This window comes from Epargyreus clarus, unplaced genomic scaffold (genome assembly GCF_041222505.1).
Source record: "Epargyreus clarus isolate Ecla_fem2 unplaced genomic scaffold, WU_Ecla_fem_2.2 ptg000034l, whole genome shotgun sequence".
NCBI classification, from domain to species: Eukaryota; Metazoa; Arthropoda; class Insecta; order Lepidoptera; family Hesperiidae; genus Epargyreus; species Epargyreus clarus.
This window is the reverse complement of record NW_027332239.1, coordinates 6,044,334-6,065,420: the sequence shown is the minus strand read 5'-3', so window position 1 is coordinate 6,065,420 and position 21,087 is coordinate 6,044,334. Positions and strand designations below refer to the sequence as shown.

Sequence of the window (21,087 nt, the reverse complement as noted above, 5' to 3'; positions counted from 1 at the left end):
ATATTGACACTCTAATAAAAAATATATCTTATCTTTTTAAATCTCGATTTTTTTGCTATCTCTCCAGTTCGCATGACGTCATTACGCCGGGTGCATAGATATTTCCGACGAGTAATATATTGCCACCATGTTTGAAGCTAATTTTATAGACAATTAGTCATTAGGTTTTTAAAATATGCTATTTTTACCAGTATTTATGTCGCTAAACTTTTTTGATATTTTATTAGATTTTCATGGTAACCAATTAGTACTTTTTCTCCATTTTTTAGACGATGAGTAAGTGAAACCTACCTTTGACAGACTGCGAAATAGAAGATGAGCTTGAGAACCTGTTCGGTGTACCAGATGGCACTATATCTGAAGACGACGAAGAAGAGTCAGATGCCGAGGGCTCTAAGAATTCAGACTTGCTTTCTATACTAGTAGGTGGTGATGTTATGCTTAGCTCGTCAGCGTAAGAAAGACGAGAGAGTCTCATCTTAGTACATTCACATACTCTGATTGATCAACCTTCTACATCCAGGGCAGTTCATTCTCCTTTGGAAACTGAAAGATATCAGCCACCTGTACTGCCGTCATAAGAAAAAAAGACGTATCTAACACTTTTGCCAAAATTGAGTTATGTACATATTCGGAATCAGTAAAAAAAGACGCATCTGCTGGTATTTTTGAATTTTTTCTATTCCAAACTGGAACCCTGTTAATGATTATGAAATAGGACGCATTTGAGTATTATCGAAAGTATTACTAAAATAAAAAACCGCTTCTGGTTTTTACTACGTTGAAAAAACGCATTTACGTTGAAGCGTCTTACTTTCTTCCAAAATATTAACTTGATCCTAAAATGTAAAAACGTTTCTACACGATACTAAGTAAAAAAGTCAGTTCTGCACAGATACGTTTTTTCATTTTAGTATTAAGAAAATTAGGCAGGGCGCAAGTGGCAGATGTGTTTTTTCTACTTAGTATCAATGTTTGTGCGGAGGGGAGTGGGGGTCGCAGTTGTGAGTCCGATCGGCAGTTGCGCCTAAACATCGAAGAGGACATCACGTTGCGTTCGCGCACGTCGCGACTATTCAACACGTGTAATTATTATTCGCATCCTAAGGTAAGTTTTCGTAAAGCTGTATTTAAACAACTTTTTCACCTTATTTGCTTTAACCTAAAATATTTATTTAGTTTTTAGCTCTGATTCATTTTAGTGCACACTGCATTTTGACACTAAAACTAATCGGAGCCAAAAACTAAATATTTTTAATCTTGTAGGTTCCGAAAAGTAATGCCTACTACAATTAATTTTATTACGAGTTAGTTTTATCTTGCAATTATTTTGTAACAACATATAAAGAAATAAACAAACAAGGTCGCTTTCATTAAAAAAAGTTTATTTTTTTATTTTTTAGAATGAGTTGCAGTCGGTCCTCAAAAATACTGGCATTGTTGGAGCCATCAACGAGTTCCAACCAAGAGTCACATGACATTAATAATGATAATCTATTTCAACATTTACCGGAAACAAACAAAAGTATACCAATTTATGACAACCTACAGTGTAACTTAGACGGAGAACTAGATTTCGATTCAGATGATTCAGTTTTCGATAAAGATTATGTACCACCAAATTTAATTTCCGCTGCTAATTCCAATGATTCAGATTTTTCATCAAATATTATCCCAAATTCACAGTCTCGTAATATAACTGTGCCTGAATCGCCTGAATGTTGTAATGACGAAAACACACCACAAGATTTAACTAAAAAAGGAAACCCTAGGAAACGTAAGAAGTATGATCAATCAGTAGCAGAGAGGCGGGAACTTAAAAAGCTTAATGACATGGAATCTAAATATAAATTAAAACCAGGATGTGATATAAAATTATGTAAAAAGAAATGCCATGAAAGTTTCACAGAAGATGAAAGAAAAGATCTCAATAAGTTTTTTAGAAAACTATCTTGGAAGGATCAACAATATTTTATAAGAAATAATACATCTAAAGAAGAACCTAAGAGGAAGACTGTTAAAGAAAATCGAAAAATAGATAGAAACACCACCGTCACGTACTTTTTGTCTAAAGATAAAGGGACAAAATTAAAGGTTTGCAAAATTTTTTTTTTAGAAACGTTGGGTTTCAATCGGAGAAATGATAAAGCTGTAAGAAATGCTTTAAGCGGCGTATACAATGGAGAACCATTAGATGGACGTGGATCTAATCCTAATATCAATAAGATAGATGAAACCAAAATTATAGAACATATCAATTCATTTAACCCTTCCGTATCTCATTACCGGCGAATTCATGCACCAAATAAAAAATATTTACCATCTGACCTAACCGTATCAAAAATGTATCAAGATTTTTGTGAAAAGCAACCTACAGATAACCCAGGTACTAACCAACAGGTTTCTTATGAGTACTACAGGAAAGTTGTAAAGAAGTTAAATATATCTTTTACAAAACTTGGACACGAAGAGTGTGAGATATGTGAAAAATATTTTCTTCACAATGCATATCATAAAGAGCTAAGACACAGGAAATGTGAAGATTGTCGCAGTTATGAGCATCACCATCAGAAGTATGTAACAGCTAGGCAAGAGTATAAAAAAGACGTCAATAAACAAAATACATCTAATATGAACCCAGAAACTGCATATTTTTCGGCTGATTTAGAAAAAGTTATCATGCTTCCACGTATTGAACAATTTAAAATTGTCATGTTTTGTCCAAGAATTATAATTTTTAATGAGAGTTTTGTCCCTATAGGTGACAAAAAGAGAAACCCAGTTTGTCAAACCTTTGCTGCTATATGGCACGAAGCGGTATCAGGTCGTAAAATGAGTGATATAGCGAGCTGTTTCAAAGCTTTTTTACATGCCAATAGAGATTTAAAACACATAGTTATCTGGTTAGATAACTGTGCGTCACAAAACAAAAATTGGACGTTATATTCATATTTGACTCATCTTGTGAATTCAGTAGAGGTCAATTTTGATTCTATAAAACTAAAATATTTAGAGGTGGGCCATACTTTTATGTCCGCTGACGAATTTCACCACCAGGTGGAATTGGCTATGAAAAAGAAGAAACATCTCTATGATTTCGAAGATTTTCATCAAACAGTTGCGAGCACTAGGACAAACATTAACGTCAAAGTAATGAACTTGGATGATTTTTGTCAATTCGAAGACTGTTCTTCGTCGTACAAACTACAAAACACTACACCTCGAGCTTACTTAAGTGATATGTGTGAAGTAACATTTCACAGAGGCACCCACATCATTCAATATAAGACTGATTTCACTAGTGAATCCGAATATTCTCTAGATTTCTTAAGATTAAAAAATATTAAAAGTGGGATACCACCACCAAAAGTGAAATCAAAATACAGAGGTATTACATATGAACGTAAGACGATGATCATACAAAAACTGACTCCTTTGATGCCAGACAACAGAAAACCATTTTGGTATAATCTACCCATTAACAATGATAGTGTTGATCTCTCCCGAAGTCATGAAGAAGACTGATTTAAAACTAAATGTGATTTAGACTACCAAATTCTTAGATTTAAGTGTTTTTTTCGAATTTGTAGTAGACAGATATTTTATTTTACTTCATAATATTTAACGTTACATTATTACTAACTGTACTTTGTTGTTGTTAACTTAAAAATATTTCATTGTAATGATTGTGTTACTTAATTGTTAGTTATTGATTATTATTATCTTTTTAATTTATTTTTTCTGATCTCATTCATGTTTTAGTTATAGTTTTAATGGTTTTAAGAACAAATTTTGATTGATTATTTCTAAAAGAAATGTTACAATGAGCGAATTATTTTGATAGAACTAGATAAGCTCCTATTCATTTGTAAAAGTTCCTTCCTGATTTTTGGAAAGGAAAGGAACGTTCCTTATTTAAGAATGAGTATGTATATTTCTTAGAGGATTATTATGTTTTTGTTTTTACCAGAGAAACTGGGATTTTTGTTAAGAACTTTTTTCATAAATAAATGTTATTTCTTACATACGAGTACATTGCTGTTTTATTTTATCTTAACAAATTAAATACATTATGATCTAATGAGTTTATTTTAGGCAAAGTAGTCATATTTGTAAACTAGACGGATTTTGTCGCATCATTTAATCAGGTATTACTAAATTGAAAAGGTGGTATGATGGTAGAAAAGGCTTTTTCTTTTGGTAATTATCGTATTATTACTAGGTAGAAAAAACGTTTTCAAAATTGGGTACTTGACAGTTATAACAATAAAATATGAAATATGTTGGATATGATAGCTTATAAGTAAACATAAATTATGCAGTATTTCGTTTATTTTTTAATATGTTCTAAGTATTTTAATTTTTAAAAAGAAATTTTCGATTTTTTATCTGTGGATTTTAAATCCCAAAACGGCGACAGTGCTGCCTCAAATGTCATGTGACGTCACTACATCGAAACCTGTCGATCACATCGAAACCTGAAGTATGTGTAACGTCGAAGTTTATTTCTATATTTTCAATGTGTTGACGTCACGCTACGAAATGACACTTGACCGCCTGTTTTGGCGTAACGTTCCGTTTACCGTAATAAAAATATGTTTTTTATTAATAAATAGCCCTTTTTCGAAAAAATGATCAATGAAAGGCATATATAATACGTATATGAATTCATTAAAACAGTTTCCCAAAAAGTGTCAAGTAGCCAATTGCTAAGTTGAAAAAGCGTATCTAGCCAGAAGCGTCTTTTCTATTTCGTATGATTAATTTTTCAATATTTTTTTTTCTACAGAGAAAAGGAAAATTGCATTTATTTATTTAATCATATTAATTTCATCTTAACCATTTTCAAAGTTAGTAAGCTGAAAACAATTCTCACATTTTTACACCAAAATAACATGAAATATTTTATAATGTTAGGGACAGCAACTGATTTACTTTTTGGATTGCAAAACATTTAATTTCTCCAATATTAGATTTTCGTAGAAACGTCTTTTTTTGTTATGACGGCAGTGTACCTGTACCGGAAGAGAGAGAAATTACAAACCTTTCAGATTTTACTTCTTCATCAGATGATGAATCAAACGCTGATGACATAGATTGGAAAAAGCAAACTTGGCAACAAAGTCCTAACTTAGAAAGTTTCGATTCTTCACCTTTACGCTCTAGCAGAAACCTACCAAACAGAACAAGGCCAATAGTATATTTCGAGTTATTTTTCGATGAAGAAGTAATGAGTAATATAATGTTACAAACAAATAAATACGCAGATCAACTAAATGCACGAAACTGGAAACCTGTAACAGTAACTGAATTGAAGGCATTTCTTGGCATCGTAATACAGATGGGTATTCATGTACTTCCCGCCATCGAGGACTATTGGTCAAGTGATCCACTATTACATGTAGTAGAGATAGCTGAAACTATGACATTGCAAAGGTTCCAAAAAATATTGAAATATTTACATGTCAATGACAACATGACAATGCCGATCCGTAATGATGAAAACTACGATAAATTATATAAGTTGCGGCCGCTTATCGATCGGTTGAACAATCTATGTCAACAAAATGCGACGACATCAAACTCACAGTCAATAGATGAGTGTATGGTAAAATTCAAAGGTCGCTCTAGCCTAAAACAATATATGCCCATGAAACCCGTGAAAAGAGGGTATAAAATATGGTGTAGAGCGGACAGTGATACAGGGTATTTGCATCAATTTCAAGTTTACACAGGCAAGACTGATAGTACAGAGACAGGACTGGGAAGTAATGTTGTAAAATCACTATGCGAACCCTTATTGAGAAATGGGTACTCTGGTCACATGGCCTTTGATAACTTCTTTTCGAGTATTGGCCTCTTGCAAGATTTATACAATCAAGGGGTTTACAGCACAGCAACGATTAGAAGCGATCGCGTAGATTTACCTATATTAGTAAAGAAACCTAAACAGACTGGAAACAGAGAAGAAGATCAGAGGATCACAGAAGCTGCTAAAAGGTCAAGTACTAAGCTAAAAAAAACTGAAGAAAGGAAAATGGAAGTGGAGAGTCAAGGGGAACGTAGGATTTGCTGTTTGGAAAGATACCAAACAAGTGAATGTTGTAAGCACAGCATTCCATCCGAAAGAAAAAAGATTTTGCAATAGAACTCAAAAAGATGGGTCAAAGAAGTCTATAAAATGCCCTCAGCTTATACCAGAATATACAAAACGGATGGGTGGTGTCGATCGCTTCGACCAAAAAAGAGCCCAATATGCCGTAGGTAGACGAAGTCGCAAATGGTGGACACGAATATTCTATTTTTTGATAGATGTTGCAATAACCAATGCATTTATATTGCACAAAACGAACACCCGAGTTCACAATGTTATGAGCCTAAAAGAATTTAGAATTGCTCTTTCAAGGGAGCTGGTGGATAACCAAACCTTTAGAAAAAGAACTTTCCAATCGATGCCTAAACATATAACCAAAAAGAAACGAGTGGACGAAAGTAATGAAAGACAAAAAAGACTTTATGGAGTACCTGAGGAAATCAGATTTCAAAGATTAGGAGAACACTGGCCTGAAGAAATATACACCTATAAGAGATGTCGCTACTGCAGCACCAAAGTAACTAATAAGAGGTCTAAAATAGAATGCGAGCGGTGTAAATAGTCCAGGAGGAATTGGCGCATGAGTACCAAAAACTATTCCACCTCAATTTTTTTATGCGATCCTCTTTAAATTGTCCTACTGGTGATATAAATGCATGTTGCCATGGGGCAACCCCGTGCCATATTGTTTAAACTGAAATTGTTTAAACAATTGCAAGGAATTGTTATTTTTCAACCGGACAAATTTTTTTTATATTCTTTATTGAAATACGAATAAAAAAAGTCCTATGACTTTTCACGATAAAGTTAATATTTTTAGAGATATGAATTTTTAAAGGTTCGAAAAATCTCAAATTTGGGTACTTTTGACCCATGAAAAATATATTAAAAAAAAAATATATCAATAATATTTTTTTTTTAATTCTTTATACAATAGTTAATAATATTCTTAATAGAGACTTTTAAAAATTTTATTGTTTATACCTGTTTTATAATTGTTAATTTCACGCGCTCACAAGTATGCGCCGCTTACCTTTAAGTATCGCAATCATATAAACACCATGATACATATACATATAAGTATTTTTTATTTTATTAATTTTGAATTCGAACATTTAAGTGCGTACCAATATCTTTTTATTATTTATATATAATTGTGATTCCAAAAAATGTTCAAATACCGTTATATATTATTATTGTTGATAAAAATTCATAAATTACTATGATAATAACAAAAAAATAATATAAACTGATAAAAAAGTAATTTTATTTACATGTTCCGATTCATGCTTAAATAACTTTCGTAAAATTGATTTCAGAAAAAAATTTATGAGAAACAAATTGTAGACAATTTAATTATTAATAACATTGCTCTCTTTAACAATCTTGATAAAGTTAATAGTTTTTAAGATAAATGATAAATAATGATTCAGGACATAGAGAGGCCGATGCAGCGCATGAGTCAGAGAGAGACGGCGATACTTAAAGGTAAGCGGCGCATACTTGTGAGCGCGTGAAATTAACAATTATAAAACAGGTATAAACAATAAAATTTTTAAAAGTCTCTATTAAGAATATTATGAACTATTGTATAAAGAATTAAAAAAAAAATATTATTTATATATATTTTTTTTTTAATATATTTTTCATGGGTCAAAAGTACCCAAATTTGAGATTTTTCGAACCTTTAAAAATTCATATCTCTAAAAATATTAACTTTATCGTGAAAAGTCATAGGACTTTTTTATTCGTATTTCAATAAAGAATATAAAAAAAATTTGTCCGGTTGAAAAATAACAATTCCTTGCAATTGTTTAAACAATTTCAGTTTAAACAATATGGCACGGGGTTGCCCCATGGCAACATGCATTTATATCACCAGTAGGACAATTTAAAGAGGATCGCATAAAAAAATTGAGGTGGAATAGTTTTCGGTACTCATGCGCCAATTCCTCCTGGACTAAAAGTGGCACTATGCATACATCCATGTTTCAAATTATTTCACCAACCGCAAGACGAAAATCAGTGAAATTACCGAATTCCAGACCAGTGGTGGCAAGAATATTGCCACCATGTTTTTTTCTTACTGTGGATATGTTTATTTTTTTTTTTTGAACAAAAGTTATTATCCTGCCCATAATGGTTCTATAAAATCAGTTTTTATTTCTATAACATAAAAAAATGCATCTACCGGTTAAATGTTTCGTTAAAACTTGTTAAAACAAATATTTTACTTAAATTTAGCCCGTATTGTTAAGTTCAATTTTTTGTTCTGAATTTCAGATTAATTGTTGTACTATAATTAGTACATATTTTGATTCCTTAATTATTCAGCTTTATACTGGTATTTTTTACTTTGCTATAGCTGCAATAGTTTGCTAGAAAATATACTTTGAATCGGTAATGGCATGGGGCGCTCGACGCGGTTCAACACAAATCGCGCGCGCTGACGTACAAGGTGTTGACAGGTGTCACACTCGAACGCTTGAGTGGATAACAGGTTTTACTAATTGGAAACGTTTAAAATTTAAATAAAAATCGTAAAATAATCATTGAATGTTTTAATGCAAATAAATCATAAGTCATTAGTGCATTTTATTATTAGGTAGAACCAGACAATAAATAGGAAGGTAAGACATTATTACCAATTATATTTTCGTTCAGATTAATCAAAATTTGTAAACGAATAGGGATCACATGTTTTCACGTTTTTTGCAGAAATTGAAATACCATTTGAATTATTTTTAGTTGTCAATAAACATATCGCACTCAAATGATTCGATCTACATACATTATTAATCTACAAAAATTCATGAATTTGAGATTTGTCCCTATTCGTCCCATATTACAATAATCTTACAACAACCTAAGGACACGTGGAATAATGTTTGTAAAGGCTAAACGACTTGTGCAAACGAGGTTTAGTACCCCTACCCGGCGTACGGTATATCCCTCCAAATGAATCATTCGTAACTATATGGTACGTAATACACACGCTAGACAAAATACCCGCATATAGAGTTCCACAAGTGCAGACAATACGGAGTGGCCAAGAAGCAATTAAGACTTCTCCAAAACCATACAAATAAGTTTACGCTTAAGCGTAGAGCACACAGCGAATTGAAGTGCGTTTTGAGCCAGTGGAAATTTCAGGCGAAGTTTTATCTAGTTTTAGCAAATCATGGACAACATCCTTTGCGGTCAATAGTCCTTCATTTGCACCCCCTCCCTAAGTAATTTGTATATTTACTTTAATTACAGAGTAAGCAATAAACTTAAAACGCATATCTAGTTCTTATATCTTCGAGTTTCTTAGATACTTCTGCAGGAGTACGCTCTAGGTCGCTTGCAATAGCCTTCTGCTTAGCGGGATCCAATGAGTTGAACTGTTCACACAAGTCGCCGTCTATCACGTTCTGTAACAAGTTTAGAAACAATTAAAATAATGTCTTATTATAAACGCGTTTTTTAAATAAAATTAATATTAACGGGTCGGTGACGCGAACTTATAAGATTTCTCCCTTTACCAAAGTTTTCATTTCAAAAATTAAGTAGTAAATGAGTATGAAATCCATTTCATGTTAAGTGGTCACTGCATGCTGCATCCTAGCATTAATATAATCAACTCCTAAGAATTTGAAATTTTTACTTGAAATTCAAATCCATCACAGATACGTTCTACTCCTGAGAACTTAAGATGGTCGCCTTATATGTAAATCAGCCTGCCGTCACAACATGCACACTCGCCCGATCCAGAACGTGAACTTATCATTTATTGTATCTGGTTGGGATACTCAAGAATTAGATCGCTACACTAACTGGTCGTCATAGGAATCATTAGTGTAGTACAAAGAAGCAGTTCTGGTACTGGAGGTTCACCGCGCGGCTAGGCGCTTTTGCAGTTCAATATGCAAACGCTCATGATTGTGCGCACTTAACCACCACAAAATTAAGAGATTCTAGACCCACATAATCATCATCATCATGAAATTATTACTGTCCCACTGCTGGGCACGGGTCTCAGAATGAGAAGGATTAGGCACCGCACTGGCCGAGTGCGTAGACTGGTAGACTTCACGTACCTTTGAAAACTTTTTTTTACCAGATTTCTCAGGTATGCGGGTTTGTTTCCTCACTATATTTTCCTTCACCGTTTAAGCTATATATGATAATATCTAATAGGCACATAACTTAGAACTTAAACTGGCTCATAACTTTAAACTGGGATTTGAACCGATTTGCAGTTTCTTAACCACTAGGCTATCACTACATAGGCGTGCGTACGAGGGATAAATGTTCGTTCCAATAAACTACAGAAGCGTCGATAGGAAACGCGTCCGACTCTCAGGAACGTGGCCGGCGGTCGCGACGCGCGCGCCCCAGCACGGAGCGCATCGCGCCGCCTCCGCCGGTGACCGCTCTACCAACAGTTGTAACACAGGTGCCCTCTACGGGAGGACACCTGTTGACTTACTGTGGATGTTGTAACTACGATTTTATGACATGGAATCCTTTGTGGTTCCACTGTGGAAGCATCACCGCTACACCTATTTCTGCCTCATAACAGCAGTGTTGAGCGCTGCTGTGTTCTGGTTTGAAGGGTGTGGGTAAGGGAGACACATTTTTCCGAGGCGTTCCAGCTTAGTCCTCAGGGGTAGCGGCGCATCTGTGGTCGATCTCAGGTAGGAATAGATATTCCTATCTGGGGTTGATTACAGATGCCCATGGGCGGCAGTAATCACCATCAGGCGGACTGCATGCTCGTCTACTCCTTTATTATTAAAAAAAAACCTATTTCTGCTTATAACACCAATTTTAAGCGCAGCTGTATTCCGCGTTGAAGGGTGTGGTAAAGGAGACATTTGAGGCGTTCCAACTTAGTCCTCAGTGGTAGCTACGCTTCTGTAGCCAAAACCTCAGGTAGAATCTTATCTGGGGTTGATTTCCATGAATAATATTACAAATGTTGTATTGACTAAACATGCGTTTTTATTAAAATTAAATTGCAATAAGTACACTCTGTTTTGCAGGAGTAAATAAAAGTGCAATTTAACAATTTGTTTGTAAACCAAATAAATGATTTCTAACACAAAATGTACAAAGATTCATTGCTATTACCTAAGTAATCTAGTTATTCACTTTAGTACTATTATTGCACACAAAATTTAGTGTTATTCAAATACACTTGTATGATAGTAAACTCACCTTTACTGGATAATAATAGCTCCTAAATGACAAGTGATCCCGTCCACACAGCGGCGGGTTTTCGCTCCTCATGTGCATCTCCAAATGCTGAAAGAAGTCGTGGTCCTCCCGTGACGTGAAGGGCAGTAGAACGCCGAGGGAACCGCTAACGGTCGCGTACAGCAACGCCTCAGAACCACCGGGTATTAACGTCGCTCTTTGCAGTGATGTTATAGTTTCGCCTACGTGGAAGTTCACCGCAATATCGCCTTTTTGTGACGCGCCGTTTAGAAGACCTGAGAAAAAATATAAATTTAAGTAATACACTCTACAGTGCGTTCTAATGTTTTCTGTAAAATTAAATTCAGATTCAAACAAATAATCATTGAATTTCATTAGTCTAGCATGTGTGAATTTGTTATGTATCATCATTCTATTACAAACAGAAGGAAACAAAATACGATTGATTTGTCATTTACCTCTATCCCAGAGAGCTTTGTTGCCTGTGGGGTCTTCATCAACATCATCAGTAACAGATTGTGGCAGTCTCATCACAGCCACATTACCAAATTTGTCAGACATTGCAACTGTATCGTAATCAAGTATACAACTGTTTGTGATCCATCTGGGGTTTGTGTCGTCAGCAAAAATGATCAATTGGTTTTCCCTCTTCTTAAATTTAACGCAAATTACTGATTCTTGAACATCCGACACGTATATTCTTTGTCGAATGGTCTTTATGTCTGCTATTAAGTTTGGAATGTGTCTGTTTTCGCATTTGCGGAGAAGTTTTCTTCTACCGATGTCATACAGTCGTAACATACGCCCGACGCCCGCCAGAAGCTTGCCGTTGAATGAAGCCAAAGCTCCCGGATATTCATCCACTGCTGTTTTGTGTAATAATTCTAATTTTCCAGTGCCATGAATCTGAAAGGTAATAACTTTTTTTAATAAACATCGATAGCTTTGAAGGAGGGAAATAAACAGTTGACAGTGTGATTCAACTTGAGAGGTGTCACCTTTATGGCATTTATTTCTAGCGTGAAGCAGACTTTTTAGAATAAGACTAATTCTTGTCCTCGAGGTAGCAAAGTGTCTGCGATTGGCTCGTTCTATAAAGAGTTTCACTAACTATGTATAAAGGTATCTCGTATCATCAGGTAAAAACAGGTGATTTTATGCCCGTTAGCTATTTTATTCTTATAAGGAAAAACCACTGTACATTAAAAGTATGAACACTAAATGGAATATAAATTAAGAAAACTACCTTATATACATGTAAAAAGCCTTCCGTACAGGATCGCGGCGACAAGATGGCGTCCTTGGCAACGCCCACAACCAAATGCGGCGACGTGTGTTCCGAGTGGGACGACCATCGCACGATACACAGCGACACGGCTGCCTCGTTCTGTTCCAACTGCACCTTGTAAAGGGTGGTAGGCTGACCACCCACACTCATGTCTACCACTCGGATTTGTGACGCCCACATACCTATTAACGAAATAACATTGCATTAGAAATGATACAAACTGCATGTATAAAACATTTTAAATAAATTATAATTGTTTCCAGTGCTTGAATCAAATGAATCACAGAATTCATCTGGGATTAACGCATGGATATGATATGGCCATACTCGATTAGAGTCAAACTGCTTGTTAACATTTTTTGCTCTTGCCCAGGGAAATATGGCCATAGGATTTTAACTCTTCATATTGTAATCATATCACAGCCTTCAAAGATCATAGGGTTGTATAAAAATGCGTTTTTTTATTGTTATTTGTCAATATCTCTCAATGGATCATAACAATAGGTCAATTAAGTTTTTTTTTGGTTACATATTATATGCCCTTTGGTTTGAATCACGTGATATGTATGACAAATTAATATATAGGCAATGAACAATCACTTATTTTATGACTTCTAGGAGTTTTTACATACCTGCTCCTGCTTTAGGTGATGAGAAGGTGCTCTCAGGAAGAATATCCGAGAGAAATGCATCAGCCATTTCATTTGCCAATTGTTGTTCCTCCACACCACCGCCCGCGGCTGCTTCTCGCATCTCTTGCGCCATTTGCACTCTGCAAAGAAGTTATGTTTTATATATAATACAAATACCTTTTAAGCTACAACTAGTGACTTATGAAATATAAGTCAGTACTGCAGGTTATTCTACATAGAATTCGGTAAATGTGTATTGTTGTCATCATTTAAATTGTAAACTTTATAAAATGAAGTTAAGTAAGAACAAATTATAGTCATCCTTAAACCTGTCCCAATCTAACCAGTCTTTCGACCTCTGAATCCAGCAGTTTTTAACTGTCTTCATCAGTCTCATTGTTTAGCTTTTTGTTATCCAATCTTTGTCTCTGTTAAGAAACTTATATGTGTAATTTAGGTTTACTCTAATACTACTACTCTACACTGGTAGTCTAATACTCTAAAAAACTCAAATGGTTATTAATTACCTCCTCTGTTTCTTCATTTCTTCTGTATATGAGTTGTGATCAGTTTCCAAAACGATGATGTGATTATTGTCAGAGTTGATGATAAACTTCCGTGGCGTGTACTCCAATGGAACGGTTGTTTGGTTGAACACTGCACCCAACTTTTCTAGTGCCAGAATCCTAAGTGTGTTTGATGAGATTGCTACTATACCCTCGGCGCACTGTTCTGTAAGTAAAATGAGTTGTCAATTGTCTGGTTTTGATACAGTTATAATATAGGAACTTAGTAACAAGACAGTACATAATCCAGTTATGTATATGTAACATTTAAGACGCGCGAAAACATTTCACCAAGTAAGTCTCCGAACAATAATGAGTAAAAGACGCTAATGAAAATAGACTCATATTTTCTCATTCGCGCTAAGAACCTATACCTTGCGCAGAACGGACGAGCGTCCTGGTTTTCCGAATAGAGTCAAGTCATATGCATACTCGTATTTCGCGTGTATTCATGTGTACTATGGATTCAACGAAATGTTAGAATTATTTTGTCCACGGCATGGTTTTGCCACCTTCACAGTCTGAGCGACTCCGGTTTGGCTATGGAATATGCCGAGTGCCCCCTCTACCGCAAGCGGGAGGGGGCTATGCTCTGCGACGTTGTGGGCCTGTCACTGCATAGAACAGCTACGCTCCACTCTCGCGAGCGCCACCCGAAGGCAGCTCTCGCAAACACGTCGGGATTTTATAAGTTTTTATTTCATGGAAATTACACATACCATACAATAATTATAATTACCAGTAGAGAAGTTTTACGAATAGTTCTAAATTCGAACATATATTATAATAAAAAAAATGTTTTAAAATGTATCTATAAAATTGAGATCACCTAACTCTTACTACACATGAATATATATTTATTTACCTGAACTGAAACCAGCAGCATACTCCAAGCACTCGTACGAAAGGGGCGTGAGATGGAATCGATTTTGATAGTGATAACCGAGCCAAGTTCTCGAGGACACAGCTAGCACTGCCTCGGAACCTTGCACTCGAACTTTGAACAGTTTCACAGGTCGCGATCCGAGGTACCTACAATGATTTATATTAGTGTAGACCTCATAATTATTATAAAGCATATTTGTATGTAAGTTTGTATCTCAGATCTGGTTAATTAATCGTCAATGTTTTTCAGATGAAACACGGAGCGAATAGGTTGACATCATTGAAAATAAATATACAAAAAACTAAACAAAAGAAAATAGAAGAAAATACCTTGTTCTTGTGTCTGCTAAGTCACCACTGACAGAATCTAAGGTAGTTCTAAGCAGGACACCATTGCTTAAACCAATATTCAGATGGAGAGCAGACTTGGCCCCACTTTCAAACGGTTGTTCAACTATACATAAGGACTCCGCACCGGCCGGTAATGCTTGCATAGAGCGCGGCGATAAACAGTCCTACAAATAAAATAGCGACATTGTAAAAGAGGTTTCAAACGTCCATAAAAAAGAGAAAGAGTGAAGTTATCAGTATTGTTTAAGAATAACGCATTTTTGGGTTGTTGTAATCACAGGATTTCAGTGGTGTCCTTTTATCATCATTTCAGCACTATAAAATATATTAAAGATACCTTTCCATCAGTGATATGTAATGTAACTAAGCTATGGATGTGGATAGCTTAAGGCTAGCTTAGCTATTGAAGCTAAGCTATGCTATGAAAAATGCGAGCGAAGGATTGGAGCTACATATGCAAACAAGAGTTATACAACTAAATTTTAAACACATCTCACTTGTTTAGCTTAGCTTCGACCTCGCATACCACTTAGCTTTCCCACATATCTCTGGTAAAAAGGCACCCTAAAGCTGCATATTACATATTAAAAAAGGTTAATTAAAATAACTTACAGCTGGGTCCAAGGAGATGATTCGCACGGTGTTATCACTCAGTCCCACAGCCAAGAACCAAGCTCTTTGTTCTCCTGTCGCTACAGACCCCAGCGCCATACAAGACACATCGGATGACAACTTCTTTCTTTCCGTATACTCATTCAATTGCCCAGTCTGTAAAAATTAACTTCCATTAATAATATTCAGTAATGAGACTATATTTAGAACAAAACATATGTAATAGAAGAGATCTTGTCCACGGCATGGTTTTGCCACCTTCACAGTCTGAGCGACTCCGGTTTGGCTATGGAATATGCCGAGTGCTCCCTCTACCGCAAGCGGGAGGAGGCTATGCTCTGCGACGTTGTGGGCCTGTCACTGCATAGAACAGCTACGCTCCACTCTCACAAGCGCCACCCGAAAGCAGCGCTCGCAAACACGTCGGGAATAATTTCCATTAAAAAAATGTACTTACTGGGTCCATTTCAAAATATACGAGTTCACCACCCGTCAACGCGATCACTACTTGTCTCTGATTCACCGCACACTTCACAATCGATTTCTTTCCGGGCGCCTTCCACTCGTTCACACGCTTATCCGCGCGAATGTGCCTAATACCGTCCGGATAAACTTGCACTAAAGCGTCATTCCCGAGAGCGTGACAACTCAAAGTAGGCGTAGTTCCCAAGAAGCCGGAATCTGTTACTTCCTCAACGGTTTCACCAATAGAGAGCACAAGAGTGGCGTTAACGAATGACACAATGATGTACGAATCATATTCCTCTGTAAACAAAAGAGAAAAAGCAAAGCTAGAATTGTGTAGACAGGTCAAGTTTCTACAACTATATTGTCTTCGTGTGACGACAGCCTGGAGTGAAGTAAATGGAGTCACCGATGCCTACCTTTGATCTCTGAAGTGCATCTCTATTTGTTCATCGCCGGAGAGAGGATCCTGAAAAGAAAAACCACTGGTGTTTACGTATAACAAACAGCCAGGGTTTTATTAGTAATTTGTTTGATAAAAAGGAGCATTCATAGTTGGTTATGGTAGCGTCACAGTATATCAGTAACACGGACCATAGATATAATCACTACACTCAGCTTTGGGTCTATTTTGAATTTAGTGAATGCTATTTGCCTTGTTCATATACAAGTTTGTTAGTAAATTAAAACTTATGCTTTTTAAAATCGTAAACGTAAGCCAAAAGTTATCAATGCTTATCTAGACCTCTAAAACTAAATATTCTGCAATGTTTAAACCTAATACTGTAAGATGCATCCTTGTTTTTCTAGACAGTAAGTACGACTCCTTTTCACCAGTAAATATTTTGCTTATATGGGTTTTTTATTATAAACTTACCATCCTTGTGGCGTCGAACAGTCCACACAGCGTTCGGAGAGCCTGGCAACTCTGATACGGCCATTTCTGCCACTTCCAGACCATGTCTTAAGGCTCGTAATGACGATCTCGGTCCACGCCCACAAGCCAAGTACACTTGAGGAGTATCTTCGCCAGTCAAATCTGCTACATGACACGCTAAAAAATGGTTTTGTGGATTAGTTTCCATCGCAATTTCCAAATATTTAGTATTTTACAAACAGTATAATACAAAAAATGAAATCCAATAAGTCAATAAAAAATAAATATGTTATAACAATGCAGCCAATATCTGACGATCTTAAGTTAATACAAAAAGTTACTAAATACTTTATGACTATTGATGGTAAGAATAGGTAATAAGAGAAATTTACCTAGTATGGGTGATAAAGAATCCAGTTCATCCACAAGCACCAAATTCCTTAGTGATCTTGGGGCAAAGAAAAATGTGTCTCCTTCTTCTAGAGGCATGGCTGAGCTGAACTCCGGCTCATCATCTTCATCACCCAAATGTGCAATTTGGTACAGGTAGCTGTAAAATGAATAATTTGTTAAATATTGTAATGATCCCATAAGATATTGTAATGATGTAATATTTAAAGTAGAATGACTATGTTCAGACAACTAAATATTTTTTTTAAATTAGTAGAACAGCTTCTTAGTTCAGTCCAGATTTTTTTTATATATTTCATTTTATTTTTTATAAATCTGTTAATCTCTCATCAGTGTGCACTCACCCCATATAAAAGGGAGGACCTTGGTTCAGAGATTACTACTCTGGCATGTAATATAAAAATGTAGATGAAATATGTTCAACCACATAGGCTCACATGCCACACATCTATTGTCATATCATACTTACTGGTTGCCAAACTCGCACGCTACAAACAGGAACCCAGTCTTCAGAACACACATCGAACTTGCTACTGGAACAGTGTCGAAGTATTTCAGTTTGATTTCAGTTACCATATCCTCATCAGTTTCTATTGTTATCTTGAATATATCACCCTGTTCGGTTTGTGCCAAGAAGAAGAACATCGATTTGGTCTTGTGTGTCGCCGAGCATACAAATATCATGCCTCTTTCTGGGTCGTCTAAATCATTACGACGTCTGGGTATTGGACATCTGATGTCATGTTGGTCTCCGAGATTCTTGTATGTGAGATAGTTCTCAGAACAAATCAGTACACCAGATGGACCATCGTTACCCCCAGGCACAGTTATGAGGAAGTTTGCATGTTCTTCCAAGGGCTCAGAGTATTTTCTTACAACATGATTCAAACCGAGATCCAACTCATAGAAAGTAAGTGTCTGTTGGGTTTTTTGGGCTGCTTCACCTGTAAGAACATGCTACAATTAGTTTTTAAGCCTTAAAGAAATATTCAGAGCTATTTATATTTAATTCATACAAGGAGGATTTGACGTCACTGCCAGTCGGAAACACGGACCTCAAGATAATCATTATAAAAACAATTTGTCTGTTATTAACTGTCTTATGACTACTAATATTTACTATTATTCAAAGACAAATATAATCTATTGGTTGGTAAAATCATCATTTCTGTACAACCCCTTACCTGTAGGATCTGAATCAGCTTCTTCATAGTCAATTTCCAAGCATGCAAACATGGGATTCTCAAAGCCCACATCAACCCCGACCATGTGATAAACTAGTGTGTTTGACTTGTGAGCTTCTAATGGCGAGGATATAGTCAACCTGGCCTCTGCATCTCTGTTCAGAATATACACAAGCTTCTGTTTTTCAATTGCACCTAAAATACAAGCCAAAATTTTTTATGACGCCTAAGGCTAACAATATTTCAAATATTTATTTTAAAATATCTTTCAAGTTATAATTTCTTTATTCATGCAATTACATTTAATATTGGTATTAACACCTGCTAGTCTGTCACTATATGACAATATGAATAATAATATGAAGTCAACCAAAGATTATAATTTTTCATTTAACTTTTTGTTACAAAACAGCAATAGAAACTAACATGACAAATACTTGCTGTATTTACTGGTGTAAAAGTCATAAAACAATAAAATATACCACTGAAATATTAAGTCAATCTGAAACATTATCTTTAGTACTCACCAATCATTACAGCTCTGCCTTTAGGGTCAATAGCTAGATATTGACCTGGAACAATCCTTCTACATCCAGATTTACCAAATGTTTCTTGGTGAACTTTCTCCAATATATTTTTGGTTGGAATATATTCTAAGATGACTATGCGACCGGAATCAGAACCGACGACAATGTAATCTGCAATCAAAAAATAGTGTGAGCAAAGTTCATGTATGAAAAAAGATTTTGAAAAAATATATATTATATTGTGCCAATGACTAAATCCATCTCAACATATATCAAAAATGTCCAGAGCGACGCATTGGCTTTTATAATCTATGCATTTTGTTATACCGTACTTCTAGCGTGCAAGAAGCATGGAAGCAAGAGAATGCAATATGGGTAACTTGGTGAACTTCATACAACTAAAATTAAATAACCTGAGTAAATTATTTGAAATTACCAGATACATTATGCTACGGAATTTTAAAAATTAATTGACAAATTTACTTAGATATTAATCGAAAATCGATGTGGATAAAGATAGGCGCCATAATACATTTAAAGCGCGCCCTGGGAGATACGAGACCACGTGATCGCGCAAACTAGTTCGCGCCGGTATCTACCACGTGGAAGTAAATAGGTCAATTACCTTTCGTGCCGCCGGTAAGCCGGAATGACATCATGGAACGGATGATCCCGAATATTTCCACTTTCATCAACGTATGCACTTTTCCGGTGTTCGGATCCGGCCGAAGTAACTCCAACGTCTTCCCACGTGATATCACGATTTCTTGTTGCTTCGTACCGGAAAAATTTCCATGTACGGCGTGCGTTATGGCCGTTGAGCCTTGTAGCGTCAAATTGTAGAGAAACATTTTGCTGCGGCTTTATCAACTCTGAAAGAACATCATGAATTTCAATCACCTGCACGTGGCATGTAAATACAGGGAGTTGATTAAAAAGGAATGTTAAGCTCGTAACTGACGAAAACAGAGGTGATCTTGTGCTTTCGAATGGGTGAGCTTATCACTATAGCACTCATAAAACGACCATTACAGATATTAAACCTGTCTTGGAGATACCTAGTGCAAATATTCCCAAAATACCATTCTTAGCATAACGCTTTAATTTATAGTTACTTACTTGCATAAATAAAGAATCCGATCGCCGCAATGCGGCTGGATTATTTAAATCTTGTCTTGCTTTCGAACGTTTCAGCTCGCAGACGCCGCAAATACACAAAATGGCCGCGGTATTCGACAAACACGTTGAAGCCGGCGAACGCGAGACGCGCACGCCGAGGAAGCGTCGCTTGAAATGCATTTTTCAATTTACGAATAGCGGAAGAGCTCTCCTGAAACCGACCAATCAAAATAGGGCACAACTATGATGGCGCCACACTTATATAGATATGGTGTTGCCATTATATTGTTTTATTACGTAACAATGTAGACTACAGAATATATGGAATATATATATTGACATAATATAGTTTTTGATATAGTCTGTGGTTAAAGCATTAAACTTACTATTCATCCATAGATGGCGCTATATTTTGTATTCACTATTAGACACAAGATGGCGTTAAAATTTTTAGCTACTGGCCAATAGATGGCGTTGTCTTAAGTTTTATAGCGACATCTAGCCATCAATACTGTATCATACGTTATGTTCACTTAAAAATAGATGGCGCAAGTAGTCACGAAATATTTAATTTTTAACTGTGCTAGCACAGTACAAATATCTTATACAACTAAACAAGTGCATTGAGAATAACTGTGAGAATAATACTATTCGTGTATCAGACTGCCTGATTAAAAATGATTTTATCACGAACATTTTATTTTAAAGAAATCGTTATACATCTAGTGGTTTTAGTTTGTATTTGAAATATTAGTTAATTTTCTATTCCATTCCACAAACATTCCACTTAGCGATTAGAATATTAATTTAATCGTGTTTTTGAAAATTGATATAATAGTGAAATATTGATATAATGTAAAAGTAAATAATT

At 35.6% G+C, this 21,087-nt stretch overlaps 1 protein-coding gene and 1 long non-coding RNA gene across 3 annotated transcripts; one reads left to right on the top strand and one right to left on the bottom strand.

Moving 5' to 3' along the window:
* The first annotated feature begins 574 nt into the window (after positions 1-574).
* On the top strand, positions 575-4,033 carry LOC140755762 (uncharacterized). The gene is made up of 2 exons (XR_012103834.1): positions 575-1,108; positions 1,404-4,033. It is a non-coding gene; the product is annotated as an uncharacterized LOC140755762 (long non-coding RNA).
* Positions 4,034-8,640: 4,607 nt separating this feature from the next.
* Positions 8,641-20,453, bottom strand: Sf3b3 (splicing factor 3B subunit 3). 2 transcript variants are annotated; one of them, XM_073091636.1, is made up of 17 exons: positions 20,217-20,452; positions 19,723-19,969; positions 19,098-19,268; positions 18,571-18,765; positions 17,856-18,330; positions 17,368-17,525; positions 16,976-17,152; positions 16,091-16,398; positions 15,634-15,789; positions 15,001-15,185; positions 14,651-14,817; positions 13,747-13,951; positions 13,220-13,359; positions 12,546-12,769; positions 11,758-12,205; positions 11,300-11,574; positions 8,641-9,510 (listed from the first exon to the last, which is right to left on the bottom strand). In XM_073091636.1, the coding sequence occupies exons 2-17, from the start codon at positions 19,946-19,948 to the stop codon at positions 9,370-9,372; spliced, it is 3,651 nt and encodes a 1,216-aa protein (XP_072947737.1). In that variant the 5' UTR covers positions 19,949-19,969; positions 20,217-20,452; the 3' UTR covers positions 8,641-9,369. The 2 variants fall into 2 exon arrangements, with proteins under 2 accessions (XP_072947737.1, XP_072947738.1); XM_073091637.1 differs by lacking the exons at positions 8,641-9,510; positions 11,300-11,574; positions 11,758-12,205; ... (4 more) ...; positions 15,001-15,185; positions 15,634-15,789 and adding an exon at positions 16,518-16,567 and having other exon boundaries at positions 16,259-16,398; positions 20,217-20,453.
* Between the last annotated feature and the right edge of the window lie 634 nt (positions 20,454-21,087).